General features: G+C 41.3%; 2 protein-coding genes across 5 annotated transcripts; one reads left to right on the top strand and one right to left on the bottom strand.

Annotated features, from left to right (window-relative positions):
• The first annotated feature begins 127 nt into the window (after nucleotides 1-127).
• On the top strand, nucleotides 128-11,197 carry LOC115581497 (long-chain-fatty-acid--CoA ligase ACSBG2-like). Of its 4 annotated transcripts, none has more exons than XM_030416630.1 (15): nucleotides 128-373; nucleotides 3,450-3,524; nucleotides 3,645-3,856; nucleotides 5,398-5,681; nucleotides 6,076-6,164; nucleotides 6,743-6,863; nucleotides 6,974-7,054; nucleotides 7,196-7,345; nucleotides 8,150-8,317; nucleotides 8,402-8,583; nucleotides 8,798-9,031; nucleotides 9,241-9,458; nucleotides 9,539-9,678; nucleotides 9,764-10,007; nucleotides 10,310-11,197. In XM_030416630.1, the coding sequence occupies exons 2-15, from the start codon at nucleotides 3,460-3,462 to the stop codon at nucleotides 10,393-10,395; spliced, it is 2,274 nt and encodes a 757-aa protein (XP_030272490.1). In that variant the 5' UTR covers nucleotides 128-373; nucleotides 3,450-3,459; the 3' UTR covers nucleotides 10,396-11,197. The 4 variants fall into 4 exon arrangements, with proteins under 4 accessions (XP_030272490.1, XP_030272491.1, XP_030272488.1 ...); XM_030416631.1 differs by lacking the exon at nucleotides 128-373 and adding an exon at nucleotides 1,902-1,922; XM_030416628.1 differs by lacking the exon at nucleotides 128-373 and adding an exon at nucleotides 1,980-2,104.
• A 1,430-nt stretch (nucleotides 11,198-12,627) lies between these two features.
• On the bottom strand, nucleotides 12,628-21,367 carry LOC115581084 (long-chain-fatty-acid--CoA ligase ACSBG2-like). The gene is made up of 12 exons (XM_030415929.1): nucleotides 20,926-21,367; nucleotides 19,820-19,908; nucleotides 18,894-19,014; nucleotides 18,703-18,783; nucleotides 18,329-18,478; nucleotides 17,823-17,990; nucleotides 17,552-17,733; nucleotides 16,783-17,016; nucleotides 15,573-15,790; nucleotides 15,353-15,492; nucleotides 15,024-15,267; nucleotides 12,628-13,797 (listed from the first exon to the last, which is right to left on the bottom strand). The coding sequence occupies exons 1-12, from the start codon at nucleotides 21,241-21,243 to the stop codon at nucleotides 13,712-13,714; spliced, it is 2,031 nt and encodes a 676-aa protein (XP_030271789.1). The 5' UTR covers nucleotides 21,244-21,367; the 3' UTR covers nucleotides 12,628-13,711.
• Nucleotides 21,368-25,071: the final 3,704 nt, after the last annotated feature.

Below are 25,071 nucleotides of genomic sequence, written 5' to 3'. Positions count from 1 at the left end.
ACTGCTATTACTTGCAGCAGAACAGGAACCAAAACTGAAACCAACAGAGACACATGCGGAACAAAAGCCGATTCACGCTTCCTTCTGCAATATGATATGAAAAGGAATAGTTCCTACGTGAATGTGCTCTCACAAGGTCCTTGTATTACCTTGAAAAATGTGTAACGGGTCTTGATTTGTGTAAAGAAACGTCGCTCTTGAGTTCTTTTAAATGTATTTTTTGGCAGTTTTAGAAACTGCACCCTTTCTCGTTCCCTTTTATTGAGATGATACAGTCTCTGCGTGCCACATTTCCAGTACTCGGCAACTAAGAGCAATCTATCAATCAATCTACCATCAACCTAACAATCTAGAGGGATAAACAGCACTACAGGTAAGAGAATACAAATGTTTTTTGGGGTGAACTGTCCCTTTTTAAGTATGTATTTACTTAGGAAACATGATCTTGAAAAATATTTGTGAAAAACTGAATGAAATTCAACGGAAAAATCTTTAATTTTCACACTGAGAACCCTGTTCTAAGGCACACGGCATAATATTTATTACATGCAGCACATGATTTAGAAATACTGTGCTCTTGAAGAGTCCTTGAGCTGTATCACTTCACTGCCAACACTGCATATATTAAAACACAACTTGTCACATGTATTCTATACTGTAGGTTGTCAGTGTGAAAGAAAAAAAAAGGGGAAGCCCCACCCACTGGTCTGTCTGAGCAGATTTGCACAGGCTCATTACGCAGTCATTTCAAGGCAAATAGGCTGATTGAATATTGGGCTTCCTGGGTAAAAAGATTACACTCTTGATTATTTAGGTTGCTGTTGTAATGATGAAAGAGCGAGAGGAAGAGCAGCTGAGATCATGGAACAACTTTCTGTCTGTGATTGTTAGGGTGTGACTCTTCACAGGGTGTGCCTTGGCTTTAACAAAAGTTTTAATCAAAGGGGCCGTCCTCACAATGTAACTAGTGATTTAATCACGTAGATCAGTTTATCAGTGTCGTTTAATCGGTGAGCTCACTGCCATAAAGAAGCGAAGGCCGTAAAATCATAGGAAGACAACGTAACTGCAAAAATGAGAATAAAAGTAAAATCATTTTCTTGTACATCAGTGGCTTTATCTCAGCTCTTATCTCCCTAAAACGTCCCCTACCTCTATACTGAGCATTGCTGACATCGATCGAATCCCCCTTAGGTGGCATGTGCCCAGATGTTAGATCAGTGAGGGTCGGGTGATGGGGACAGACGTGGTGTGACTGGGTGGTGTGATTCATTGACTGTGAATATGAGGTTACTAGAGGTCATTTGAGGAATGGGGTTGAACTTTCCCTTTCATTGACTTAAAAAGTCAGATACACACTACTTAGCAGAAAAGTGGAAACAGGGTCTGTGTATTGATTTATTGAGGAGAATACGGAGTTCGATTTTCGGTCAATGATAATCGTCCCTTACTGATTTCTCTTATGCAAAATTGAGGTTAAAGGTGTCTCCAGCACTGTCAGAAAAATGTGATTTCTTGAGAGTTGCACAAGTTTTGTCCAGCTGTTAAATAACTTTTTTTACGGGTCAAAGTCTCATCTATTCTCATAAACCTGAGATGGTGTATCTAGGTTTATCAATAAGTCCCTCACAGGCCTCATTGTGCTTGCGTTTGATAAGACGCTTGATTTGGGGGATAATAAAACCCCCTGCAGCCTAGTTAAGCTTTATAAGATCCTGAGATCTTTATACTGGTAGATGTTTGGACTGTTGCCAGTGCCAACAGTTGTCAGCTATATTAATTACTGTAAACAAACAGAGTCAGCTGCAGTCTGTATGTGTGTCAGGTTCCAGGTCTTCTTCACCTCGGGCGGCCCTAACCTTCGGTCAAAGTTGTCTGTGGATCTTTAACAGGTCGTGGCAGCCTGTGATCACAGTGATTGCGTAAGTCTCTATCGCTCTTGATGAGGCGTGAGTGCAGGGGAGCCTGGTGTGTGTGCTGATGCAAGTCCCCTATAGGCTGATATTTTCTTCAGGGGGGCAAAAGGCACCGAGCAAAGGTTGAATCCAGTCTGTCCTGACATCTATTGTCAAGTTGATGCACATCAGCTCTGTCCCAGGAGAAGGTAGCTATCATTTACAGAATGTTTTCATGTTGTGTTGCGGTGTAAACAGACTTCTGCAGGGTGTATTTGGTTGTCATAAACTGCCATAAGGACTGCATGTGTTGTATAAAGATTAGCATACAGAAAATTGTTTGTTCTTTGATTCATTGCAGCTCATTTTCTGTGTCAGATGACTCTTTAATTCTCATAGAGCATGAAGGGATTTCAGTTTGATTTAAAGTACTTAGCCACGGACACTTAGAGTGGATTTACATGCTGACAGACGCAGACTGTATTCACCAGCCTACAGGGATGTACAGTGTGTTGTTTGAGACAAACACATGACTTAGAGATGGGATAGCCTGTAGCCCCCATTTGATGTAAGCAGGCTCCTCGACTTTTACTGTTTGCTCAACAGAGTCATCAGAGTTGGTCATCTGCTCCTCCGCTGTGATTGGCTCGAGCTAAAAGCTAAACAAACGGCTACAAGCATGAGTTGTCTCCTGGATGTCATCTTTACAAACTGAGACTTTACTGTGGATTTTCAGTTTTTCCTGTGGGACTTCTCATGTTTGACTAGAACATACAACTTAAGTTTTTTCAGAGGTAATGTCTCCTTTCTCTAGACAGAAATGTACTTTTTGCGGCGCTTGAATCTAAAACTGTGTAATCCAGTGCAAAGACTTCGCCACTTCATATTACCACACTGCAGTTTTGTAAGTCTTGTGAACTTTGGTCCACAGAAATCTTGACCAAAGTTATCTGAAAAATCAGAGGTCAGTCTGGGACTCTGCTAGATGAGCAGATCTTAATCTAATACGATTCAGTGAATGTGTCACTAGTTTATGCTCTAACCTTGTATCTCTACAGATATGTTGAACTGATTGATAACTTTTGGCAGTGTTGTTATCTGAAGGTACAACTTGTCACCACAACAGACATTTCAATAGTTGTCTAGCGATGTGAAACACACACACTAGATGGCATTATTTCACTGTCTGCGGTACATGTACACGACATAAGGAGGACACATTATTAAATATCTGTGTGAAGTTGCCATTTAGTCTTTTAGTGTCATTATTTGGCTCAGAGGTTCTGACAATGTGGGGCAAAGAGAATAAATCCTGTCCCAATGCTCTCTGGCAAAAGTTTCAAAGTTTCGACACTGCTGACGGCTGCTGCTCTGCGTGATAACTTGCGATGGCACTCATTGGCTCTGACCTGTTGCAATGACTTTGGTCAATGTCAGTCCCATATAAATGAGCTGTTTCATAATAGATGATCTTATCTCTGCGTAGGACCCTCTGTGGAGGACATCTGGAGTGTTTTACTTCATGTCCATTCAAGATTTTCTCTGTATTTCCAGGTAACACAAGATGAGCCTCCAAGAAGATTCGATTCAGAATAACAGTGTTGAAGTCATGGATGTTAATTGTGAGAGGTATGTAAAATGTAAAATGTAAAATGATGCATGTTCTGATGTGGAAAACAAATCTTTTACCATTTTCAAGTTGATTATTGTGCATATAGCTCATTGGTGCCCTCTCAATGACTTCCACAGCCTCTCTGTTCAAAAGCCACAGACTCTGTCAGACTCCACAAACTCAGAGACCCACTCCCCTGTCATCCTCAACGGAGAAGCCACTACAGCTGAGCTCAGTGCAGTTTCAGCGTCAGAGGACCAGGAGACTCATTCTTCCAGTGATACAGAGGCACTGGCCGAACCTGACACAACTCCAGAGCTGGATGAAGCTCTTGCAGAATTTTCCCTAGGTAAGAGTCTGAAGTTTAACATCAGGAGAGAGGGACAATCTTGAAAGCTTTTGAACAATACAAACTGCTTTTTTTTGCTTTTTGGTTTTCTGACTCTAGAGCAACGGCTCCCAGAACCGTAAGACAAATCTGAGACAAGACAAGTTTTTAATTTTATTTATTTTTCCGGATTTCTTTTATTGTGAGGCTTCTAAAAATATTAAAACAGCACAGTCCTAGAAGACAGCATCACATGCAGAAACATGCTGCCTGTATAAAAGGGCTGTCCATAGACATTAAAAGATGAAAAAGGCCACAAAAGCCACTCTATTAGCTGCTACAGTGAACGATAGAGTTTGTAAAATACAGAAAATCCTTTAAAACAACATTCAGAAAGCCTGTTGTGGCAATAAAATGCGGAAATATAAAGAGTTTAAATGTAATGATTGTTACGTAAAACAAAGTTATAAAATGGGGTTTCCTGGAAATCTTTGTGGAACTAACTGATTAATGAGACCCTCATCACCCTTTCCACAAATTCAAGCTTCTTCTGAGCAAACAGGAAACAGGCTTAAAGAAGGTAAGACTGGCGTATTATAATCCGCTTGCTGCCAACACAAACCCTGAAGCAGCATTCTGAAGGGGGGCTGCATAGTGCAAGCCTCAATTGACACCAGAGCAAAGACAAGTGCAGTCATTTAAAAAACAAAGACAATAGCAATGTTTTTGTATGTGTGTGTTGTGCAAGCATTTGTTGATAATATAAAGAAGGAAGAGGAAATAGGTCAAAGCATAATTACATTGGGTTGGCGGAAGGGATAACAGAAAGAAGCGCACTTGGTATTTAGAAAATTAAATCTGCATCGGTCTAATGGTGCATCGGAAAAAGCCCTGTGGGCATTTCCAGATCCAGTAAAGATCTGTTGAGTAAAACTCACATGATTCACCACCAAGAAATGATGCACCTAAAGTTGTTTGCACGTCTTTGTGCATAAATTGACAGAAATGTGTGACCTGAAAACACAGAAATAACTGCAGTTCTGTGAAGTTTGGAAATTAGGCTTTACCTCAAATTGACACACTTAGAGCCACAAGTGTCACTGTGAACAAGAAGCGGCGCCTGAGGTCAGAGAGCTGTAACAGCAGATGAAATGCCTGAGGGCTAAAGCGTTGCTGGCAGCATGCTGACAGCGAGATAAAACAGAAGCACAAACAAAGTTAAAGAAAGGAACAAAAAGGATAAATATCATCCCAGGAGCGCAGGCAGGGAGACGGGAGCATAAAATAAAATAATGTACAATATAATAATTAAAGTAATAAAAGCAAATAACTAGCAGGAATTTCAGCCTTACAGCATAATTTTTTTTGAAGTAAAGTCTGTTATACTTAATTATAATAATATAACTCAACTACCGGAACCTGATCGGCAGGTAAACATCATCAGTCCCCAGCTTCCTGTTTTGTCTCAGGTGACAGCTTAGTCTTCCACTGTTCGCTGCGCAATCAGCAACTCGAGTCAGTAATGGCGGCTAAACGCAGCTGCCCCTGTTTTCCCGATACAGAAGAGCCCAAGGCGGTTCCCCTTTCAACGGCGAATGTGGCGACGACTTTAACCCCAGCTGACCAGCTGTGGTGCACCAGCAGTGACAATGCAGTCAGGCTGAGGATGGAGGGCTCAGGCCCAGCCTCGGAAACTCCCATCACCATCCATCAGATGTTCCTGGAGACGGTGGAGAAGTACGGGGATCATCCAGCCTTGGCTTCCAAACAAGAGGGCCAGTGGGTGACCATGACATGGAGGCAATACTATGAGCAGTGCCGGGCAGCTGCTAAAAGTTTCCTCAAGGTTTGTTTGCAAAGTGACTTGTTCTGCAAGAGTATACTGTTACTCCTAAGGAAATGTTTGGGCAGCGACACAATTGTATGCCTCTCTGCGACTTTGCCTGGAGGAGTTATGTTTTCAGGTTGTACCTTTAAAACAAACTGGAACAAGAAATGCTGTAAACTGTTGATTATACTGTACATTAATTACTTCCCATCTCTGATGTGTGAATAGGCTGGTAACTAACACTTGGTTGTGTGAAGTTCCCTGCTTGTGTTACCTCTCCTATTTCATGAACGTGTTCATGGTTTGTGACATGTGGGTCAGGAGTAACAGAGGCTCTGTGCCACAGTGTCAGTGAAGATGCATATTCTGTAAAAAAAACAACAACACACAAACACAATTTGTGTTCTTGTAGTTGGGGCTGGAGCGTTACCATGGCGTGGGGATTCTGGGATTCAACTCCCCTGAGTGGTTCATCGCAGACATCGGCAGCATCCTCGCCGGGTAAGATCACATTTACAGATCTTCCACTTCCACACATTGTTTCATCAGGCGCTGCACGTTAATCTCCATCCATGTTTATCTCAAAGTCCATCTGTGTGTCTCTGCCCACGCCTGTTTGTGTTGTAACAGTTTAAAGTCTCGGGAAACATGACACAGGTGTGAGGTTCACCGCCCACGCTGTTTTGTTGAAAAGGAAGGACACAACAAAATACATTGTCTGGATATTCAGTCACTTCTCTCTGGCACTGGACATGTGATGTTTATGCACCTATTCAAAGACTTTACAGTACCCCAAAATGTTGCTTTGGCACTGAAACTTTAGTTTTTGTATTGATATGCAGTAAACCAGTTTGAATGATGAATACAGAAACTGTGTGCTCTCTCCTCTGGTTGTCGATGTTTCTGAGTACTTTAGATTTAATGTTGCTTTACGTGGGTAGTAATGTCTGCTTAGTCAAAAAATGATCTCTATTTATCTAAAATAGTGTGTAATTATGAGCCCGTTATTGATACAAAATGTAGCAATAATCCACAGCAAGTCAACTGTTTTATTCTCCTGTGTCTGATTTGTTCCTTAGTGGTCTGGGAACTGGAATCTACACGACAAACTCTCCTGAAGCTTGTCAGTATGTGGCTGCCAACTGTGAGGCCAACGTCTTGATTGTGGAGAACCAGAAACAGCTCGACAAAATCCTGCAGGTCAGGAGCTTCACTACAGCACCAGCCCTCAGTGTGCCTCGGATAACTGTTGGCAAAGAAAAATCTGTCCTCACATGACTTGAATGTGTTGAATTTGTCTTTCCCAACAGGTTAAAGATCATCTACCTCATCTGAAAGCCATTGTCCAGTATAAAGGGGAGCTGCAGCAGAAAGAACCCTTCCTGTATACAGTACGTTCACTCAGCAGACATACTGATTACGCTCATAAATCACATCTGATAGTTTTCCGTACTTTTCTTGTGGTGTAAGAATTGCAATAAGATGAATGTTACTGAACTTAAATGTTCAACATAATGTGTGTGTTTCTGCAGTGGGCAGAGTTCATGAAGCTGGGAGAGGACGTGCCTGAGGAGCAGCTGGATAAAATGATTGACAGTCTTCGGGCCAACGAGTGCTGTACTCTCATCTATACCTCTGGAACCACTGGCAATCCCAAAGGAGTCATGCTGAGCCATGACAATGTGAGTTATTGACACAAGATACTTCCCTTTTATTACACTTCACACAATTGAACTGCTTCAGGGCTGCAGCTCATCTGCAAAATATTGCTCAGATTTATCGTTTAGCTTATTTCTAAGAAAAAAGGAAAAACTGTGATGAAACTGCTCATCACAACTGCCCAAAATTAAATAAAAATGTCTCGTTCTGTTCCACTAAAAGTAAAAAAAAAAAAAAAAGATAATAAATGTATGATGACATATGATTAAGGGGAATGCTTGTGCTTGGAAAACGATTGAAACAATCAATCGATTACTGAGCTGCAGTTGTGGCCTCGTCTTCACTGCTTAATCGGTGGCTGATTGTCCTGAAATGGACAAAGATTCAAACTTGAACAGCAGAACGATGCTACCTTTGGCTTAAAGTTTTATAAGATCTGGCGACCTTACTTTTGAAATGTTTGTTTTTCCTTCCTGTCTCCCATTTGTCCTGCTAATGCCTTTTCTCCTTTATCCACTGTTGTCTTCTTAAAGGGCTCACTTTGTCACTTTGACAGCTTATAAAAACTTACTTCTCGGCTCTTTACGCTGTTGGCAGATTCAGGGTTCCCACAATTTCTTCAACATAAAATTTAAGGCCTTTTTAAAGGACTTTCCAGGCCAGATTATGGCCAGGTTAATAACTATAACACACTGAGGATTTTTTTAAAACGAGAAGAAGCAGGCTTTAAAGCTTGCTTAACCGCCTAATTGTGCTTTTCTCTCTATTTTAAAAATTCAAGAAAACATTGAATTACAAAAGTTCTTCTCCCTCTTTTTCCCCTGCAGGTGACATGGACAGCCCGTACCGCCGTCTCCGTGGTGAATATTAAACCTGCCGAGGAGTTGGTGGTCAGTTACCTGCCGCTCAGCCACGCAGCGGCCCAGATGTTCGACATGTGGATGTGTATTTGTTATGCCATAACGACATACTTTGCAGAACCGGACGCCCTTAAGGTAAGAGTGCATTAGTTGTATAAACATGAAACTAATAATGAAAGTTTTTTCACCTTTGACCCTGATCCTCATTCATCTTTACAGGGCTCCTTAGGAACCACACTGAAAGAGGTGCGTCCGACATGTTTCCTCGGAGTTCCTCGTGTTTGGGAGAAGATGCAGGAGAAGATGAGAGCTGCCGCTGTCAAGGCATCCCCAATGAAGAGGAGAGTGGCGGACTGGGCCAAGTCCATCGGCCTGCAGTACAACCACAGTGTCATGAACAAGTGAGACAAAAGGGATCTGTTGTTTGGACTCAGCGTATTGGTTGTTTGTGCCATTAATGACGATATATTTTTTATCGTTTTATCCAAATACTGTTACTCTGTAGCAAAGATCATTAGAAAATTAGACATAATTATGAGATTCAGCCTCCAATTTTTTCCGAATTCCTAAAATCTCTTTAGATAAATTTCCAATGTTACTTTTTTTGTGTTACAGGGAGAATCAGGTCCCGTGGGGCTTCATGTTGGCGAATAATCTGGTCTTTAAGACGGTGCGTGCTGCCATGGGCTTAGACCGCTGCAAGTTCTGCTTCACAGGTGCTGCCCCCATCACCAAGGAAACCCTGGAGTACTTCATGAGCCTGAACATCCCTGTGATGGAGCTATATGGCATGAGCGAAAGCTCCGGTCCACACACCATCTCCTGGAGTGAAGATTACTGCATCACAAGGTCAATAGCAAAGTGTCAGCTATAAAAAAATGCTTCTGGGATATGGATGTTACTACAGCACGCTGTAACAGCTTGTTGGTAATCTTTTCACTGGTTCATTTTTGTGTACTGAATGTTAAAGTCCAGGAGAAGGTGTGACATCTGGTCAGCACCAGGACACATGAGGTCTTACCGTTTTCATGTTGTTGACTTATGACTGGTCCTTCCAGCTGTGGGAAGGTGATGCCAGGTTGCAAGACGAAACTGGACAACCCAGATAAGGACGGGAATGGAGAGATATGTTTCTGGGGTCGACACGTCTTCATGGGTTACCTGAACATGCCCGATAAAACAGCAGAGGCTCTTGACCAGGATGGCTGGCTGCACTCTGGAGATCTGGGAAAACACGACCAGCACGACTTCCTGTACATCACAGGAAGGATCAAGGGTAAGATCCTATCAAAACAGCTTCTGAAATCATCTGTTATAAACAACAAAGGTCATTAAGTTTCTGACTTCTTTACAAAGAGCTGATCATCACCGCCGGTGGAGAGAACATCCCTCCTGTGCCCATCGAGGACGCACTGAAGGCCGAGGTGCCCATCATCAGCAACGCCATGCTGCTCGGAGACAAGCTCAAGTTCCTCTCTATGCTGCTCACTCTCAAAGTAACAGGACCTCCATTCCTGCAGACACACAGCTACTAAACAAATAAAACAAACACAGTGATGACCTTTCTCTCTGCTTCCTCAGTGTGTCGTGGACGACAACGGCGAGCCCACAGATGAGCTGAGCCCCGAGGCTTTGGCCTTCTGCCAGCAGCACGGCGTCACAGCGACCAAAGTGTCACAGATCATAGCCAATAAGGAGCCAGCTATCTACACGGCCATTCAGGAGGGCTTGGAGCGCGTGAACGCCAGAGCAACATCCAACGCCCAGAAGGTCCAGAAGTGGATCATACTGGAGCGAGACTTCTCTATTGGAGGAGGAGAACTGGGTGAGTCGCTGAGTTTTTTTTTGTAACTCTTCCTTTTGGCATTAAAACAGGGGCAAAGGTCAAATCAGGATACTATTATCAAGGATGAGGAAGGATTCACTACAGATACTGACTACATGTTTGATCAGCAGTCAATCAAGGTTGTGTGTTGAACAGACACCAGGTGACTGTGCAACACGCCAGACAACATTCCAGTGACGAGCGATTAAATCTCGCCCTCAGAAACATTTTCAAACCTTCCGTGGATCAGATTACATTGAGATTAAATTGAGTTAACCTACTTTTCATTTCTTCCTGTGCAGGACCCACCATGAAACTGAGGAGGCCCATTGTTGTGAAGATGTACCAGGAGAAAATAGATGAAATCTACGCAGTGACGAAACAGTAGACTGAACTGCACGGAGATAAGATACTACTGAAGAGAGAAGCTTGGTCGACATTGTGTTGTATGCAGATGTTGAGCTGGGAATTATATAAACCTCTTTTCACCTGAATGTTTGAAGTGCAAAAGAGGTTTAAGGGAAAAAATCTGATTCTGATTATGTTGTAATGGAATAGAGGTTTGTGCTGCTATGTTTTATCATGTCAAGTTTCTGTTGTCTGTTCAAATCGATATTTAAGTTGTTAGATGTACATACGGATTCACAGCAGTGGTGCACATTTTGTACATAAAACATCCAGATCAGAGCCAAAGTCTTTCAGTTTAGTATGTGGTGAATTGTACATGATAACTCAGCACCAGAGCCATATTCAGGGAGGGGCACTCCTTTTTAGAAGTTTTACATTTTCACAGTTTTTAAAAGGTAACGTTGTGAACTATAATCCGCTGTGGCCTTAAGGATGACACTGTCCCATTTCAGAAGCATTGTCAGAAGCACATGTACTTTATTTTTTTGACGCAGCATCTTTTACAGCATCGATTGTTTCCTGTCTCACGTTGCAGTACAGATTACAAGATAATCCTCACCTGGCAGAGCAGCAGACATCTTAAGACTTGTGGTGACGTTTGAATAAGTATTTTTTATAACGTGATATGCTTGAATTTTTTTTCCAATCACAAGCATGTGCAAACTGTAAAGCATACATTTCAATTTGTGCTACTCCATGTACAGTTTGACGAATATTTAAAAGGTTTATTTTGTGATAGACGTTTCCATGATTGTTAATAAAGAAATCTTTGATGTCTAGAATTTTTTTTCAATTACCCATTTTTGATGTATTGAATGTGGACGATTTATATACAGTAGGAGTGATCTGAACAAGGGTTTGACTGAGTACTCTGCTGAAACGAGTGGTAAACAAGTATGATACCATCTGTAACCATTCTGTACTCGTGTTGGAGGAAAAATAAGAAAAGATCTGAAGCTGAGCTCTGAGGTTGTAAGAAATAATAGGTACAGCAACTTCTGCCCAACCTATTTCAATTTCAGGCCTAAATGAACAACTTCCTGTCAGACCCACATACTCCCAGCCTAAGCCCCGCCCATCCCAAATACGGACACGTCATTTCGTTGGTTGAACAGATATAGATAATGGTTTACTTGCTCATCCCTAACGGGTCCCTAAGTTATCTGACATCTTTCCATTTTTTCGGTGATTAAGACACTTATTTTCTTTTTATTTCTTTCTGTTTTGGTTTGTTTTGTCTGTCCAATGTGACGATATGTAAGTTTACAACAATCCTGTGCTGAAGTGAAACCACTCTCTCAATATCAAAAGGCTCCTGAACTACAGAGTTCAGTCCTCCGTCTCCTTTTTGAGTCATTAGATGTTTTTCTTGAAATATTTTTGGAGAAGGCAAGTAAATTGAGACACACTTTACAACACTTGTCACATTCAGCCATTCACACACACACACACACACATTCATACACTGATGGCAGAGACTTATCGGGAGCAGTTTCAGGTTCAGTATCTTGCACGAGGATTCCTCGTCGTGCAGCTTGGTGTCTGAGGGTCGGATCACCAACCCTCCGATAAGCAGAGCTCTACCTTCTAAACCACTGTTGCCATTTTGAGGTGGGATCCTCAGACAATGTGCCAGAAAATATCAAGCCTTCTCTCCCATTCACGGCCCTTGTCTAAAATAAACATTAAGGTCCAGTTTATCTTCATTGGGAGTACATTTTGTGTTTTGTCCAGACAGTCTGATAAATATATTGGCATCCTTACTGTTACATCGGTCTCCATTCATTAGGTTTCCCCAGGCAGATCCATCCCATTGCATAAACCTGTTGATCTGCAAGCTCCAGTTTTTCATTCATGGCTGTGATATCCCACACCTAAGACGGATTTGCTGCTAACAGAAGTTCAATACAGCTTGTCCTCAAAATTGTCAAAATAATACACCTTTATGAACTCAGTTTGGTCAGTTTACCCACATCACAGATTTTTTTTATTGACAATCATGGAACATCAAACAAAAAATACAAATGTCATTATTTGTCAAACTGTACATGGACTAGCACAAATTAAAATGTATGCTATGTCATTTGCACACGCTTGTGATTTGAGAAGTTCAGGCTATCAATATTCATATCACATTATAAAAATACTTATTCTGCAGCTCTGCCAGGTGAGGATTATCTTGTGTACACAATATGAGACAGGAAACTGGCAATTAATGCTGTAAAATCTTTAAATACTAACAATTAAAAATAAAATACACTTGAGTTTCATCTTCAAGGCCACAGTGGATTATAGTTAAAAACATTAACCTTGAAAAATGGTCAAACTAGGAGATAGAGAGGGTCTACCAGTAATCAGAAGGTTCGTGGATCAATTCCCCGGCTCCACCAGCTGCATGTCAAATTATCCTTTAGCAAGACCTGATGAGCCGGTCCGACCCTGCATGGCAGCCTCCGGCATCAGTATGTGAATGTGACATGAGTTGTAAAGTGCTTCGAGGGGTCAGTAGACTGGAAAAACGGTATGTAAGTCCATTTACCATAATTGTTTCCAGTGAGCTACTGAACCTGATGCCTCACTGTAAACAGCAATATTTGGCTCTGATTTGTAATGTTTTATGTACAAAAGGTGCACAGCAGCTGTGAAGCCGTGTGTGCATTTAACAGCTTAAATATCGATCTGGAACAGACGACAGAAACTTGACATAATAAAACATGACTGAAGGAGTGTTGAATAAAGATGATTAAGTGGATTTCAGCTGCTTGGTGTTTGTTTGTATGTGTTAATAGAACTCAAAGGAAAATTCCCACCAATAAAGTTCACCCACAGTATGCAATCAGGACACTTATACATACATATATCCTGTATACGGAAACAAAAGAGGTGAATAAAGAGGAATCCTGTATATTTCTCATCAATTTGAGGCATGACTATGGTTTGCATGTCCGACATTTTAGCATTAGTGTGTCCTGCCTTGGTCTTAATATTGCCTTTGTCTCAACACCCCGAAGTCTTGGCCTTGTCTTGGTTGCGCTACACTCTGGTCTTGATTATGATTATGATTATGTCTCGGTTTAGGTTGTCTTGGCGACATCAAGGATTTAGACATAGCAGCACAGACCTATATTCCTTTGCAACACAATCAGAATCTGATTTTTTTTCCTCTTATGTCTCTTTTGCACTTTTATCAGTCAGGTGAAGAGAGATTTATATATTTCCCAGTTTGACGTCTGCGTACAACACAATGTCGATGAAGTTTCTCTCTTGAGTAGTATCTGATCTCCGTGCAGTTCAGTCTACTGTTTCATCACTGAGTAGATTTCCTCTATTTTCTCCTGGTACATCTTCACAACAATGGGCCTCCTCAGTTTCATGGTGGGTCCTGCACGGAAAGAAAGTAGAAGCAGGTTAATTCAATTTCATCTCAACGTAAAGATTCAGTTTCTACTGAGCAACACCTGCAAGATAACAACATTTGATCCACGGAAGATTTGAAAATGTTTCTGAGGGCGAGATTTAATCGCTCGCCATTGGAATGTTGTCTGGCGTGTTGCACAGTCACCCGTGTCTGATCAACACACAACCTTGAATGACTGCTGATCAAACATGACAGTAGGTTTAAAAATAGCTGTAGTGAATCCTTCCTCATTCCTTAAAGGAGAACTTCGGTCGATTTAAACATGCAGCTTCATTGCTCAAGCTACCCTTGACTTGCCAGTACCGAAGACGCGAACACATTTGGTCCAGCCATTACAGAGCTCCGTGAACGGAGATGTAGCATTGAACGCTAACAGCATGGGGTCAGAACTTTGCACTGTGTTTTAAGCGTCTTAACATGCTCCACATCTCACACCAAAAGTTATGCAACATCAGCAGACACCTTACAACACAGCACTGTAGCGTGTATGACTCAAAATGAATAAAAAAGTAGTTAAAACAGTGTGTTTGTGCAAGGAGCTACTTACCTGTTTGTTGACATCCGTGTGTTCCGGTAGCTAGACCAAACTAGCATATCCATCGAGTGTGCACTTAACAGGCTTAACAGGCTATTGTAAGGCTCATGGCTCATGACAGGCTGTAACATGGACATGTACATTATGAACAGAAACACTAAAATGCTGGATTACGTTTCTGTCTCCGCCAGTGAGGGAGTAAGTGCATGCATGACGGATTGAGTAGTTTGGTCTAGCTACCGGAAGACGCCGATGTCAACAAACAGGTAAGTAGCTGCTTGCACAAACACACTGTTTTAACTACTTTTTTATTCAGTTTGAGTCATACATGCTTCAGTGCTGTGTGCTAAGGTGTCTGCTGATGTTGCATAACTTTTGGTGTGAGATGTGGAGCATGTTAAGACGCTTAAAACACAGTGTAAAGTTCTGACCCCATGCTGTTAGCGTTCAATGCTAAGTCTCCGTTCACGGAACTCTGTAATGGTTGGACCAAATTTGTTCGCGTCTTCGGTGCTGGCAAGTCAAGGGTAGCTTGAGCAATGAAGCTGCATGTTTAAATCGACCGAAGTTCTCCTTTAATAATAGTATCCTGACTTGACCTTTGCCCCTGTTTAATGTCAAAAGGAAGAGTTACAAAAAAACCTCAGCGACTCACCCAGTTCTCCTCCTCCAATAGAGAAGTCTCGCTCCAGTATGATCCACTTCTGGACCTTCTGGGCGTTGGATGTTGCTCTGGCGTTCACGCGCTCCAAGCCCTCCTGAATGGCCGTGTAGATAGCTGGCTCCCTATTGGCTATGATCTGTGACACTTTGGTCGCTGTGACGCCGTGCTGCTGGCAGAAGGCCAAAGCCTCGGGGCTCAGCTCATCTGTGGGCTCGCCGTTGTCGTCCACGACACACTGAAAAAGCAGAGAGAAGGGTCAACACTGTGTTTGTTTTATTTGTTTAGTAGCTGTGTGTCTGCAGGAATGGAGGTCCTGTTACTTTGAGAGTGAGCAGCATGGAGAGGAACTTGAGCTTGTCTCCGAGCAGCATGGCATTGCTGATGATGGGCACCTCTGCCTTCAGTGCGTCCTCGATGGGCACAGGAGGGATGTTCTCTCCACCGGCGGTGATGATCAGCTCTGTGTAAAGAAGTCAGAAACTTAATGACCTTTGTTGTTTATAACAGAACATTTCAGAGGCTGTTTTTATAGGATCTTACCCTTGATCCTTCCTGTAATGTACAGGAAGTCGTGCTGGTCGTGTTTCCCCAGATCTCCAGAGTGCAGCCAGCCATCCTGGTCAAGAGCCTCTACTGTTTTATCTGGCATGTTCAGGTAACCCATGAAGACGTGTCGACCCCAGAAACATATCTCTCCATTCCCATCCTTATCCGGGTTGTCCAGTTTCGTCTTGCAACCTGGCATCACCTTCCCACAGCTGGAAGGACCAGTCATAAGTCAACAACATGAAAACGGTAAGACCCTATGTGTCCTGGTGTTGACCAGATGTCACACCTTCTCCTGGACTTTAACATTCAGTACACAAAAACGAACCAGTGAAAAGATTACCAACAAGCTGTTACAGCGTGCTGTAGTAACATCCATATCCCAGAAGCATTTTATTATACTGACACTTTGCTATTGACCTTGTGATGCAGTAATCTTCACTCCAGGAGATGGTGTGTAGACCGGAGCTTTCGCTCATGCCATATAGCTCCATCACAGGGATGTTCAGGCTCATGAAGTACTCCAGGGTTTCCTGGGTTCATATCAGTTAGCAGAGATTTTAGCTGTCCTATTTCGATATATTTTCAAACTCGAGGTTTTTCGCTGACTTGAAGGTCATATTGATCACATTTTTATATAGACAAATCTTTTTTTTATAATAGCTCATAGAAAGTAGGGGGGAAAATGTATGTTATGGTGTCTGTTTTTTCAGCGATCATGGGTCTTGGTAGTTGGGCAGCAGTGGCCCTGAAGGTTAGGGAAGCATGCTTTTGACCGGAGGATCGCCTATGCATCGTCGGATATTTTGTGTCAAATATATAGGGTATAATAATTCCCACGAAACATTTGGATGACACTACAAAATGGTGAAGTCACTGTATATTTAACTATATAGTGGGTAGGGAGTGGTTTCGGCTAGCTCGTGTTAGCAGCATTAGCTAGCGCAACAAACTGGTAACCACTTGAGGAGGTAGATGTTTCGAACAACAGTGGTGTTGTTAAATGAATGTGATGGTAGGGGGGAGATGGTCTGCCATATTTAGTGACTGGATGTTAGCACCACTTGTAAAAGGGAATGTTTCAAACCTGTTTTCAGTCAAACTTTCACCAAAGGGAAAAGTTGTCGTAGCATCTTGTTAAAACATCCATATCAGCAACACACTTTAATTAATGGTGACTCTTCCAGAAGGCTTTCCTGCTGACCTTGTGATGCGGTTTTCTTCGTTACTGGAGACGGTGTGTGGACCGGAGCTTTCACTCATGCCGTATATCTCCATCACAGGGATGTTCAGGCTCATGAAGTACTCCAGAGTTTCTTTGGTGATGGGGGCAGCACCTGTGAAGAAGATCTTGCAGCGGTCCAAGCCCAGCGCAGCACGCACCTTCTTAAAGACCAGATTATTAGCCATTGTGAAGCCCCATGGCACCTGATTCTCCCTGTAAAACAATCATTTATCATTTATCATTTGGAGGTGAGAATCTTTTAGTAATCAAGAACTGGGACCAAATTGAACGTGGCACATTGTCATCGTCCACCACTGTGGTCCAGAATAAAAAATCTCAACTGTTTTCTATTTTTTTTCCATGAAAATGTGTTATGACTGGAGGCTGTTTCTCATAATTATGACTCACTATCTCATGATCTCATTATTACTAGAAAAGGTTTGGACATGGTTAAACAGATCCTGTCTCTTCTGGGTAAACATCCTCATACCAGAAATGTATTAATCCATGTCCAGCCTGTTACACTTAGCCTGGGCAGTCTCCATTAGAGATCTTGCAGTGTCTGATGCTATGTGTATCATGCTTAATTCAGTTCTCCATGTCATTTTAAACTCCTAAAAGCAAAAAGCACAGTTGGTGCTCTTCATGAACACACAGCTCAGTCTTTATCCTCACTGTTTAACAAAGGTAGTGTCAATTTGCCTCTTCAAAAGAGCAGTTATTAGCCTGGATATGGTTACTGTCTCACTTGTTCATTTTGCTGTAGTTATACTGCAGACCAATGGCCTTGGCCCGGTCTGCCACTCTTTTCCTCATTGGGGATGCCTTGAGACCAACAGCTCTCATCTTCTCCTGCATCTTCTCCCATACACGAGGAACCCCGAGGAAACAAGTTGGACGTGCCTCTTTCAGTGTGGTTCCTAAGGATCCCTGTAAAGATGAATGAGGATTATGGTCAAAATTGGAAAAAAAAACTTTCATTATTGATTTCATGTTTATACAACAGAGGGCATCCTCACCTTGAGGGCATCTGGCTCTGCAAAGTAGGTGGTCACGGCATAACAAATACACATCCACATGTCGAACATCTGGGCCGCTGCGTGGCTGAGCGGCAGGTAACTGACCACCACCTCCTCGGCAGGTTTAAGATTTACAATGGATAGAGCCATGCGGACTGTCCATGTCACCTGTAAAAAGTTTTTTTTTTTTTCTTGAGCTCTCACAACACATATCAGCAAATACAGACTCACACACACACACACACATCAGCATCATCATGCATCTGTCCCACACACAGATCTTATGAAACGTTCATATTGAGCCAATAGTCCACAAGTAGTATGGTTCAGCTGCAGCTTTACAAGCAGTGTGGAGGAAGCCACAACTTCAATTTGATAATCAATACATTTCCTATGCCAAATATTATCTGTTCCCAGCTTCTGAAATGAGAGGATTTGCTGCTTTTTTCATCACACATCATTATAAATTGAATATCTTATGGTTTTGGACTTTTGGTCGAACTCACATTGTCATGGCTCAGCATGACTCCTTTGGGGTTGCCAGTGGTTCCAGAGGTATAGATGAGAGAACAGCACTCGTTGGCCCGAAGACTGTCAATCATTTTATCCAGCTGCTCCTCAGGCACGTCCTCTCCCAGCTTCATGAACTCTGCCCACTGCAGAAACACACACATTAGGTCTGAATATGGACTGAATCTGGGCTGAACTGCAGCTGTTTGATATATTTAAGTTCAGTCACATCATATCTTGTTGCAAGTCTTACACCACAGGTAGGAAAGATAACTTCGCATTTATAGGGGCAGCAGTGGAGGCATCACATAGAGGAAACTATCAGATGGGATTTAAGAGCGTAATCAATATATCTGCTGAGTGAACATACTGTGTACAGGAAGGGTTCTTTCTGCTGCAGCTCCCCTTTATACTGGACAATGGCTTTCAGATGAGGTAGATGATCTTTAACCTGTTGGGAAAGACAAATTCAACAAATTCAAGTCATTTGAGGACAGATTGCTCTTTGCCAATAGTTATCCGAGGCACACTGAGGGCTGGTGCTGTAATGAAGCTCCTGACCTGCAGGATTTTGTTGAGCTGTTTCTGGTCCTCCACAACCAAGACGTTGGCCTCACAGTTGGCAGCCACATACTGACAAGCTTCAGGAGAGTTTGTCGTGTAGATTCCAGTTCCCAGACCACTAAGGAACAAATGAGATACAGGAGAATGCTCATTTGCCTACAGTTTGTATCACAAAGTAGTTCATGAATACACATTATTATTAATTTAAGAGATAACTTTTTTGACTGAGAAGTAAAGAATTAAATCTGTGTTTAAAGTAATTATTCTTTTTTTTTCTTTTCTTTTTTTAAACCAGGAAACGTTTTTTTAAAGAGCTCCTGGCTGAAACAGCAGCATTCAAAATTAGTTCACACACACACAATACAGATAACAGTTATTCTATGACATTAGAATTAAACAGAAATGTGATCATCAAATCAGATATTAAGTATCTAACACAAAAAGACTTTTATCCTCGAAACAACCAGAATAGCATCTGTGAAACATCCTAAAGCAACACATCTAAACATCGACACCCAGAGGAGAGAGCACACAGTTTCTGCATCAATGATTCAAACTGGTACATTTGATTTACTGCTTGTCAAAACTGGAATTACAGCATACCTTTTTTGGGGGGTATTTTAAGGTAATTTAAAGTCTTTGAACAGGTGCATAACCAACACATGTTCAGTGTCACTATCCAAGAACAGTGACTGAATATACTGACAATATGTTTTGCTGTGTCCATAGTTTTCCAGAAAACAATGCAGACCTGGTGAGTCTAACATCTGCATCATGTTTCCTGAGACTTTAAACTGTTAAAACACAAACAGGCGTGGGCAGAGACACACAGATGAACTTTGCGATAAACATGGACGGAGTTAAATGTGCAGCCACTGGTGAAACAATGTGCAGCAGTGGAAGATCTGTAAATGTGATCTTACCCAGCGAGGATGCTGCCGATGTCTGCGATGAACCACTCGGGGGAGTTGAATCCCAGAATCCCCACGCCATGGTAACGCTCCAGCCCCAACTACAAGAACACAAATTGTGTGTGAGTTATTTTTGCATTATAAGAACATGCATTTTTAATGGCATAGAGCCTCTATTACTCTTGACCTACATTTCAAAAGTCACGAACCTGTCCATGAAACAGGAGAGGTAACACAAGCTGAGTATTTCACACACCCAGGTGTTAGTTTTCAGCAGCCCGTTCTCACAACAGAGAGAGGGAAGTAAATTCACTGTTTACACAACAGGTGCCAGGAATTTAAGGTTTTGTGTAGTTTGTTCATGCTGGAGTTCAAAGTAGTTATTTGTTTATTTAAATTAAACAGTGACTATGACTTTCTGACTTTAAGCTTTGCTGCTATTTGCTTCAGACCAGACTGAAAGCAACCTGAAACAAGCAAGAGGTGAAGGTGGCTGCAGTAAAAGTCTGGCAGAGTATTACAGGGAAAGATACCAAATATCTGCTCATGTCTGTGGGTCAGATTACATTTATGACCTTATGGTAACTTGTCACCTATCTGCTTTAAAGTTTCAGTGTATGCAGAACAAGCATGATACAACAAACACTGAAAAATGTAATGTCATATATCAAAAATGCCTTTTTGCAGATATGGAAGGAGTATATTTGATGATACATATCAATATATGGGATGTATATTATCAAATGATTTCAAGTTGATGATATACAATTTTATGTATTCAAAAGCCTATTACTTAAGATATATTTTGCATATATATATATAAAGATAATGTTTGGAAAACATAGTATGACAGTAATTGGTATATTTGTCAAAATGTAAGAAATGTATTCATAGAATCAACAGTACACTGCAAGTACATTATTATATATCTAAATATATACGAAGATGACAATAATTAAAAAATATAAGCCTGAGTCAACTCATTGTTTTCACCTTGTAATATGAAGGTGAAAATATTCTCATATCAGTGTTTATTGGCAGAAAAAAAACTGAATACTAATACTTTAGATCGAAATATAAATATATAAAAACAAGTCATATATTGCACGCAAACAAACCTTGAGGAAACTTTTTGCAGCTGCCCGGCACTGATCATAGTATTGCCTCCATGTCATGGTCAACCACCGGCCCTCTTTCTTGTAAGCCAAAGCTGGAAACTGTTCATACTGTTGCACCGTCTCCAGGAACATCTGATGGATGGTCATTGGAGTTTCCGAGGCCGGGCCTGAGCCCTCCATCCTCAGCCTGACCGCCTTGTCTCTGCTGGTGCTCCATAGCTGGTCAGCTGGGGCCAGAGTTGGTGCTGTGGTAGACATAGGAACTGGCTTGGGCTCTTCTATACTGGATCCACAGGGGCAGCAGCGTTTACCTGCCATTACTGACTAGTCAAACCCAGAAGACACTGCACCACACCAAGAGACAGCACCCTTGTCCAGAAGAGTCAGATGCTTGAGACGACTGAAGACATCTCTGGGCTGCCCATGTAAGTTTATTACACCTCCAGTCAGTACAACAGGATTTCCAGGTTGTGCAGTAAACAGGGAAGGCAATCTTGATACCTGAGACAGAACAGAAAGCTGAGGAATGTCCATGGCTACTAGCCAATCAGGTTTGGCTAGAGGGAGTAACATGCTTTCAATACAGTACAATAGATTAGATTTACTAGATTAAGAGCACAAACAAACACAGAGCACAAAACATATACAACACAAAGGTCTTGATTTCCTCCCAGTTTTGTACTTAATGTTATTTTCTATTCCTGCCATCCCTGTTTCTGAATCTCACCAGAACTACAGAATAGTACTGATTCTTTGGTTCCTTTAGTTTGTTTCTAGTTTTTCTAGTTTCTAGTGCTGATTGTACAATTCACCAGATACTACACTGAAAGGCTTTGATTTGGATGTTTTATTCACAATATATATATATATATTAATATACAGCTGGACCTATTTATCAAGCTGTATTCTGTTCTTCTGCTGACTGGAAGTGTACATTTACATATAAGCTTAATATTTAGTTTAACCAAGCAATGTGTCATTAAGACCTAATATTCAGGTTGGACATTGTAGTGGTAAATTTTAATATTCCCTTTTTACTTGAGATGCCTCCACACCCTGCTTTCCCCCAAGGTATCAGATCTCTTTGTTTGCTACCCATTTGTGTATTTTAATGTCTAGACCTTGTAATTGCATTTCAAGTTTCGGAGACACCCAACCTCTCACTTTCTCATGATATACTCAAACCCTTTTGTATTTTAAATTGTGTTGATTAGACCTCTCAATCACACTCCAGGATGTCGGTGCTGATACCTGTGAAAGACAAGAGTGTGAAAAGACATTCTGAGTAGGGGGCCGACCCCACAGCAGACAAAGGATGTAAAACACCCCCAAGGGGTGGGTTTTTCTTCAGGCATAAATGTTCAAGTTTCCTGATGTTCAGGGTCTTTCTTCATTTTGAACCGCTCGCATGTTGATTGACCTTTTCTTTGCAAAGAAAATAAAACTTTGTCGGCTGGCAACAAGTCTCTATTTCAATCTTCACCAAGAGCAGAAAATTTCCACAACAACATTTAGATTTAACATTCAAAGATTTAGATATAACTTTTAGATTAAGATTTTTTGCATTAAAGTTTACATTTAACATGTAGATTTAGATTTAGTTATAAAGATTGAGATTTAGATATATCAGGTTTAGCATTTAACATTTAGATTTAACATTTAGGTTTCATACGTAATATTCAGATTAAAAATTTAGATTTAATTTATATATCTACATGACATTTGTATGGGTCAGGTGACCTATTCCCATAAAGATGTGATTATGCTCATATTATTTGTCTACATTACGGATGTGTTGTGAACAAACTAACCAGCCAACAGTTTACCCGGCTCAGGTAGAAATACATGTACAAAATAAAAGCCTTCATTTCTTAATGGAAGGAGAAACACATGTATTATTATCAAGTCCTCAATGTTAGCATGGTACCATTTTCAGGTATTTATGAACAAATATCAAGGTGGTTGAAGGAATGCGACAGGGAGGTTGTGTTTGTTAGGTCAAAAAAGTCTGCTACCAGCTTCCATCATAACTTTAAAGATGTATCAGAGAGACAGTTTCAATCGTATCGGACAGACGTCACTGGAATGTTGCCTGGCATGTGGCACACTCGCAAGTTATATCTGGTAACAACTTGACCTTGATTAAAAAGCTGATTTTATTTGACAGAAGATGAAAGAGTTACTGGCCTTAACCCTTGCTCCAGTTTTAATATCAAAAGGAAGAGTCAAATTAGGTTTACTCTCACTCTCACCATCCAACCCTTCTGTTTGACTGTAGCAATGTCGTTACCACCACTGAAGCAACTGATGATAATTAAAGCACAAACAATTCCGTAATGACATAACTTGTGAAACAAGACAAATAAGTGAACAACAACAAAGTCTTAATGGAAAGAATGACCAAATAAAATGAAATGTAAGAAACCAGAGATGTTAAAGGGTGTGTGTGTAAGTGTGTGTGAGTGTGTTTGCAGGTGGGTGTGTCCCACGTGTTGATGTGTGAGTTACAATACAGTGTGTTGTGTATTTGGATTGTTTCTTGACGAAATGACTTAATAATTACGAATTGATTAATTATTAGAAGGATTGTTTCTGTCAAGTATTTGATATTTCTTTATAATTTCAAAGATCTAATTTATTTCGAATAGCATTACAAAACCAACCAAACCAACTTCTGACTTTTCACACAATATTTTGGGCTTTTCCTTTATGGATTAAGGTATTCTTCACTGCTACCTGTTTTAAAGGAGCCACAATTGACACATAAAATACAGGAGAACATGATGTATTTTCACAAACTAGTGCAGTGCCCGTAAGAAAAGTGTATTCCTATAAAATAGTGGGAGGTTAAGTAGCTTATTCATGGATGGCCAAATGAGGCTGTGTTTGAAAGTGGGGCGTCAGGGATATTTAGGTTTGTTGTGAAATCCGATATTCCAGGGTATAATTGGCCGTTTTTGACTATTTTTGGTTTTGCCATTACATTTCACCTTAAAAACTATTTACTTGGTGTCATTATTTTCATCACAACCTCACATGTATGACTGTACAGTCATTTTTTTTATTTTGACATACTGTATTAACACAATGGACCTAAAATCACAAAAAAAACATAAAATCCGAGTAGAAAAAGTTGGATTTTTTTTACTGTGAAAACCACAAATACGTTTAACAAACCATGTTTTATTACTTATAATGCAAATATAAATTGTTGTTTGCTAAATTTGTGCATACGTTTTAAACATTTACGAAGTTATATGTAACTATTTACATTTAAATGCAGGCAATGCTCCTTCCAGCTGAATAAAGAGCTGCACTGCCTGCTCCACATTCAGCTTCTCCTCATTGTTTTGACTCATTAAACAAAATACCGACTCCACTACACACTAAACAAACTACACCAAACACTACATAACACACTAACTACACACTCCAAACACGCTAAATGTCACAAATCTCTCAACTCTCGGTATCGCTGTCTACACACCGACCGTCGTTGCCTGTCAATCATCCGCCTAGGTCCCTCCCACAATTTCCTGTTCCTCAACAAACAAACTTGCTGCTTGGACACTTTCTTGACAAAAGCCCGTTTTTACCGTTTCTTCCAGCACCAGACACAAAGCAAACGTGACGGCAATGTTCGCTAAAAAGCGTGGCGGACATTATTTACCCTAGGTCCGGTTTTGGACGTGCCGATGCGTCCGGTCCGTCGCCTCGGGAGGTGGGCTGTGTAGCTAGCTACACAAGAACATCCACAGATTCTGATTCCACTTTGTTGTCCGCGCGTCTCCGGATCTCCTCAGATCCTAACAGACTCGGTCCGGACTCGTTTAATCTCATTAATCCACAGCAGTGAGTTTAGATGCACAGAACAGAACGGACCGAACCGCCGACAAAATCCCGTTCCAGCTCGCACAGCTGCAGGTATAAATCCGCTTGTTTCTTCAGGTATGTCGTGGGCTTGAGCTCTGCAATGATTGGCTCTGGTGCTCAGTGACTGTGGCGGCTCCGGTGGACAATGCTCAGCAGAATTTGTAAAGCATTTATGAAATAATTTATTCACGGTATCATTGCAGTCCAAGCAAATGCTTAGATGCACACCACTGAACCACGCAGCAGCCATGTTGAAAGTCTCAGGTCAGTGTG

Source organism: Sparus aurata, chromosome 5 (genome assembly GCF_900880675.1).
Source record: "Sparus aurata chromosome 5, fSpaAur1.1, whole genome shotgun sequence".
Taxonomy (NCBI): domain Eukaryota; kingdom Metazoa; phylum Chordata; class Actinopteri; order Spariformes; family Sparidae; genus Sparus; species Sparus aurata.
The sequence above is the reverse complement of the archived record's forward strand: the minus strand, read 5'-3'. Positions and strand labels throughout refer to the sequence as shown.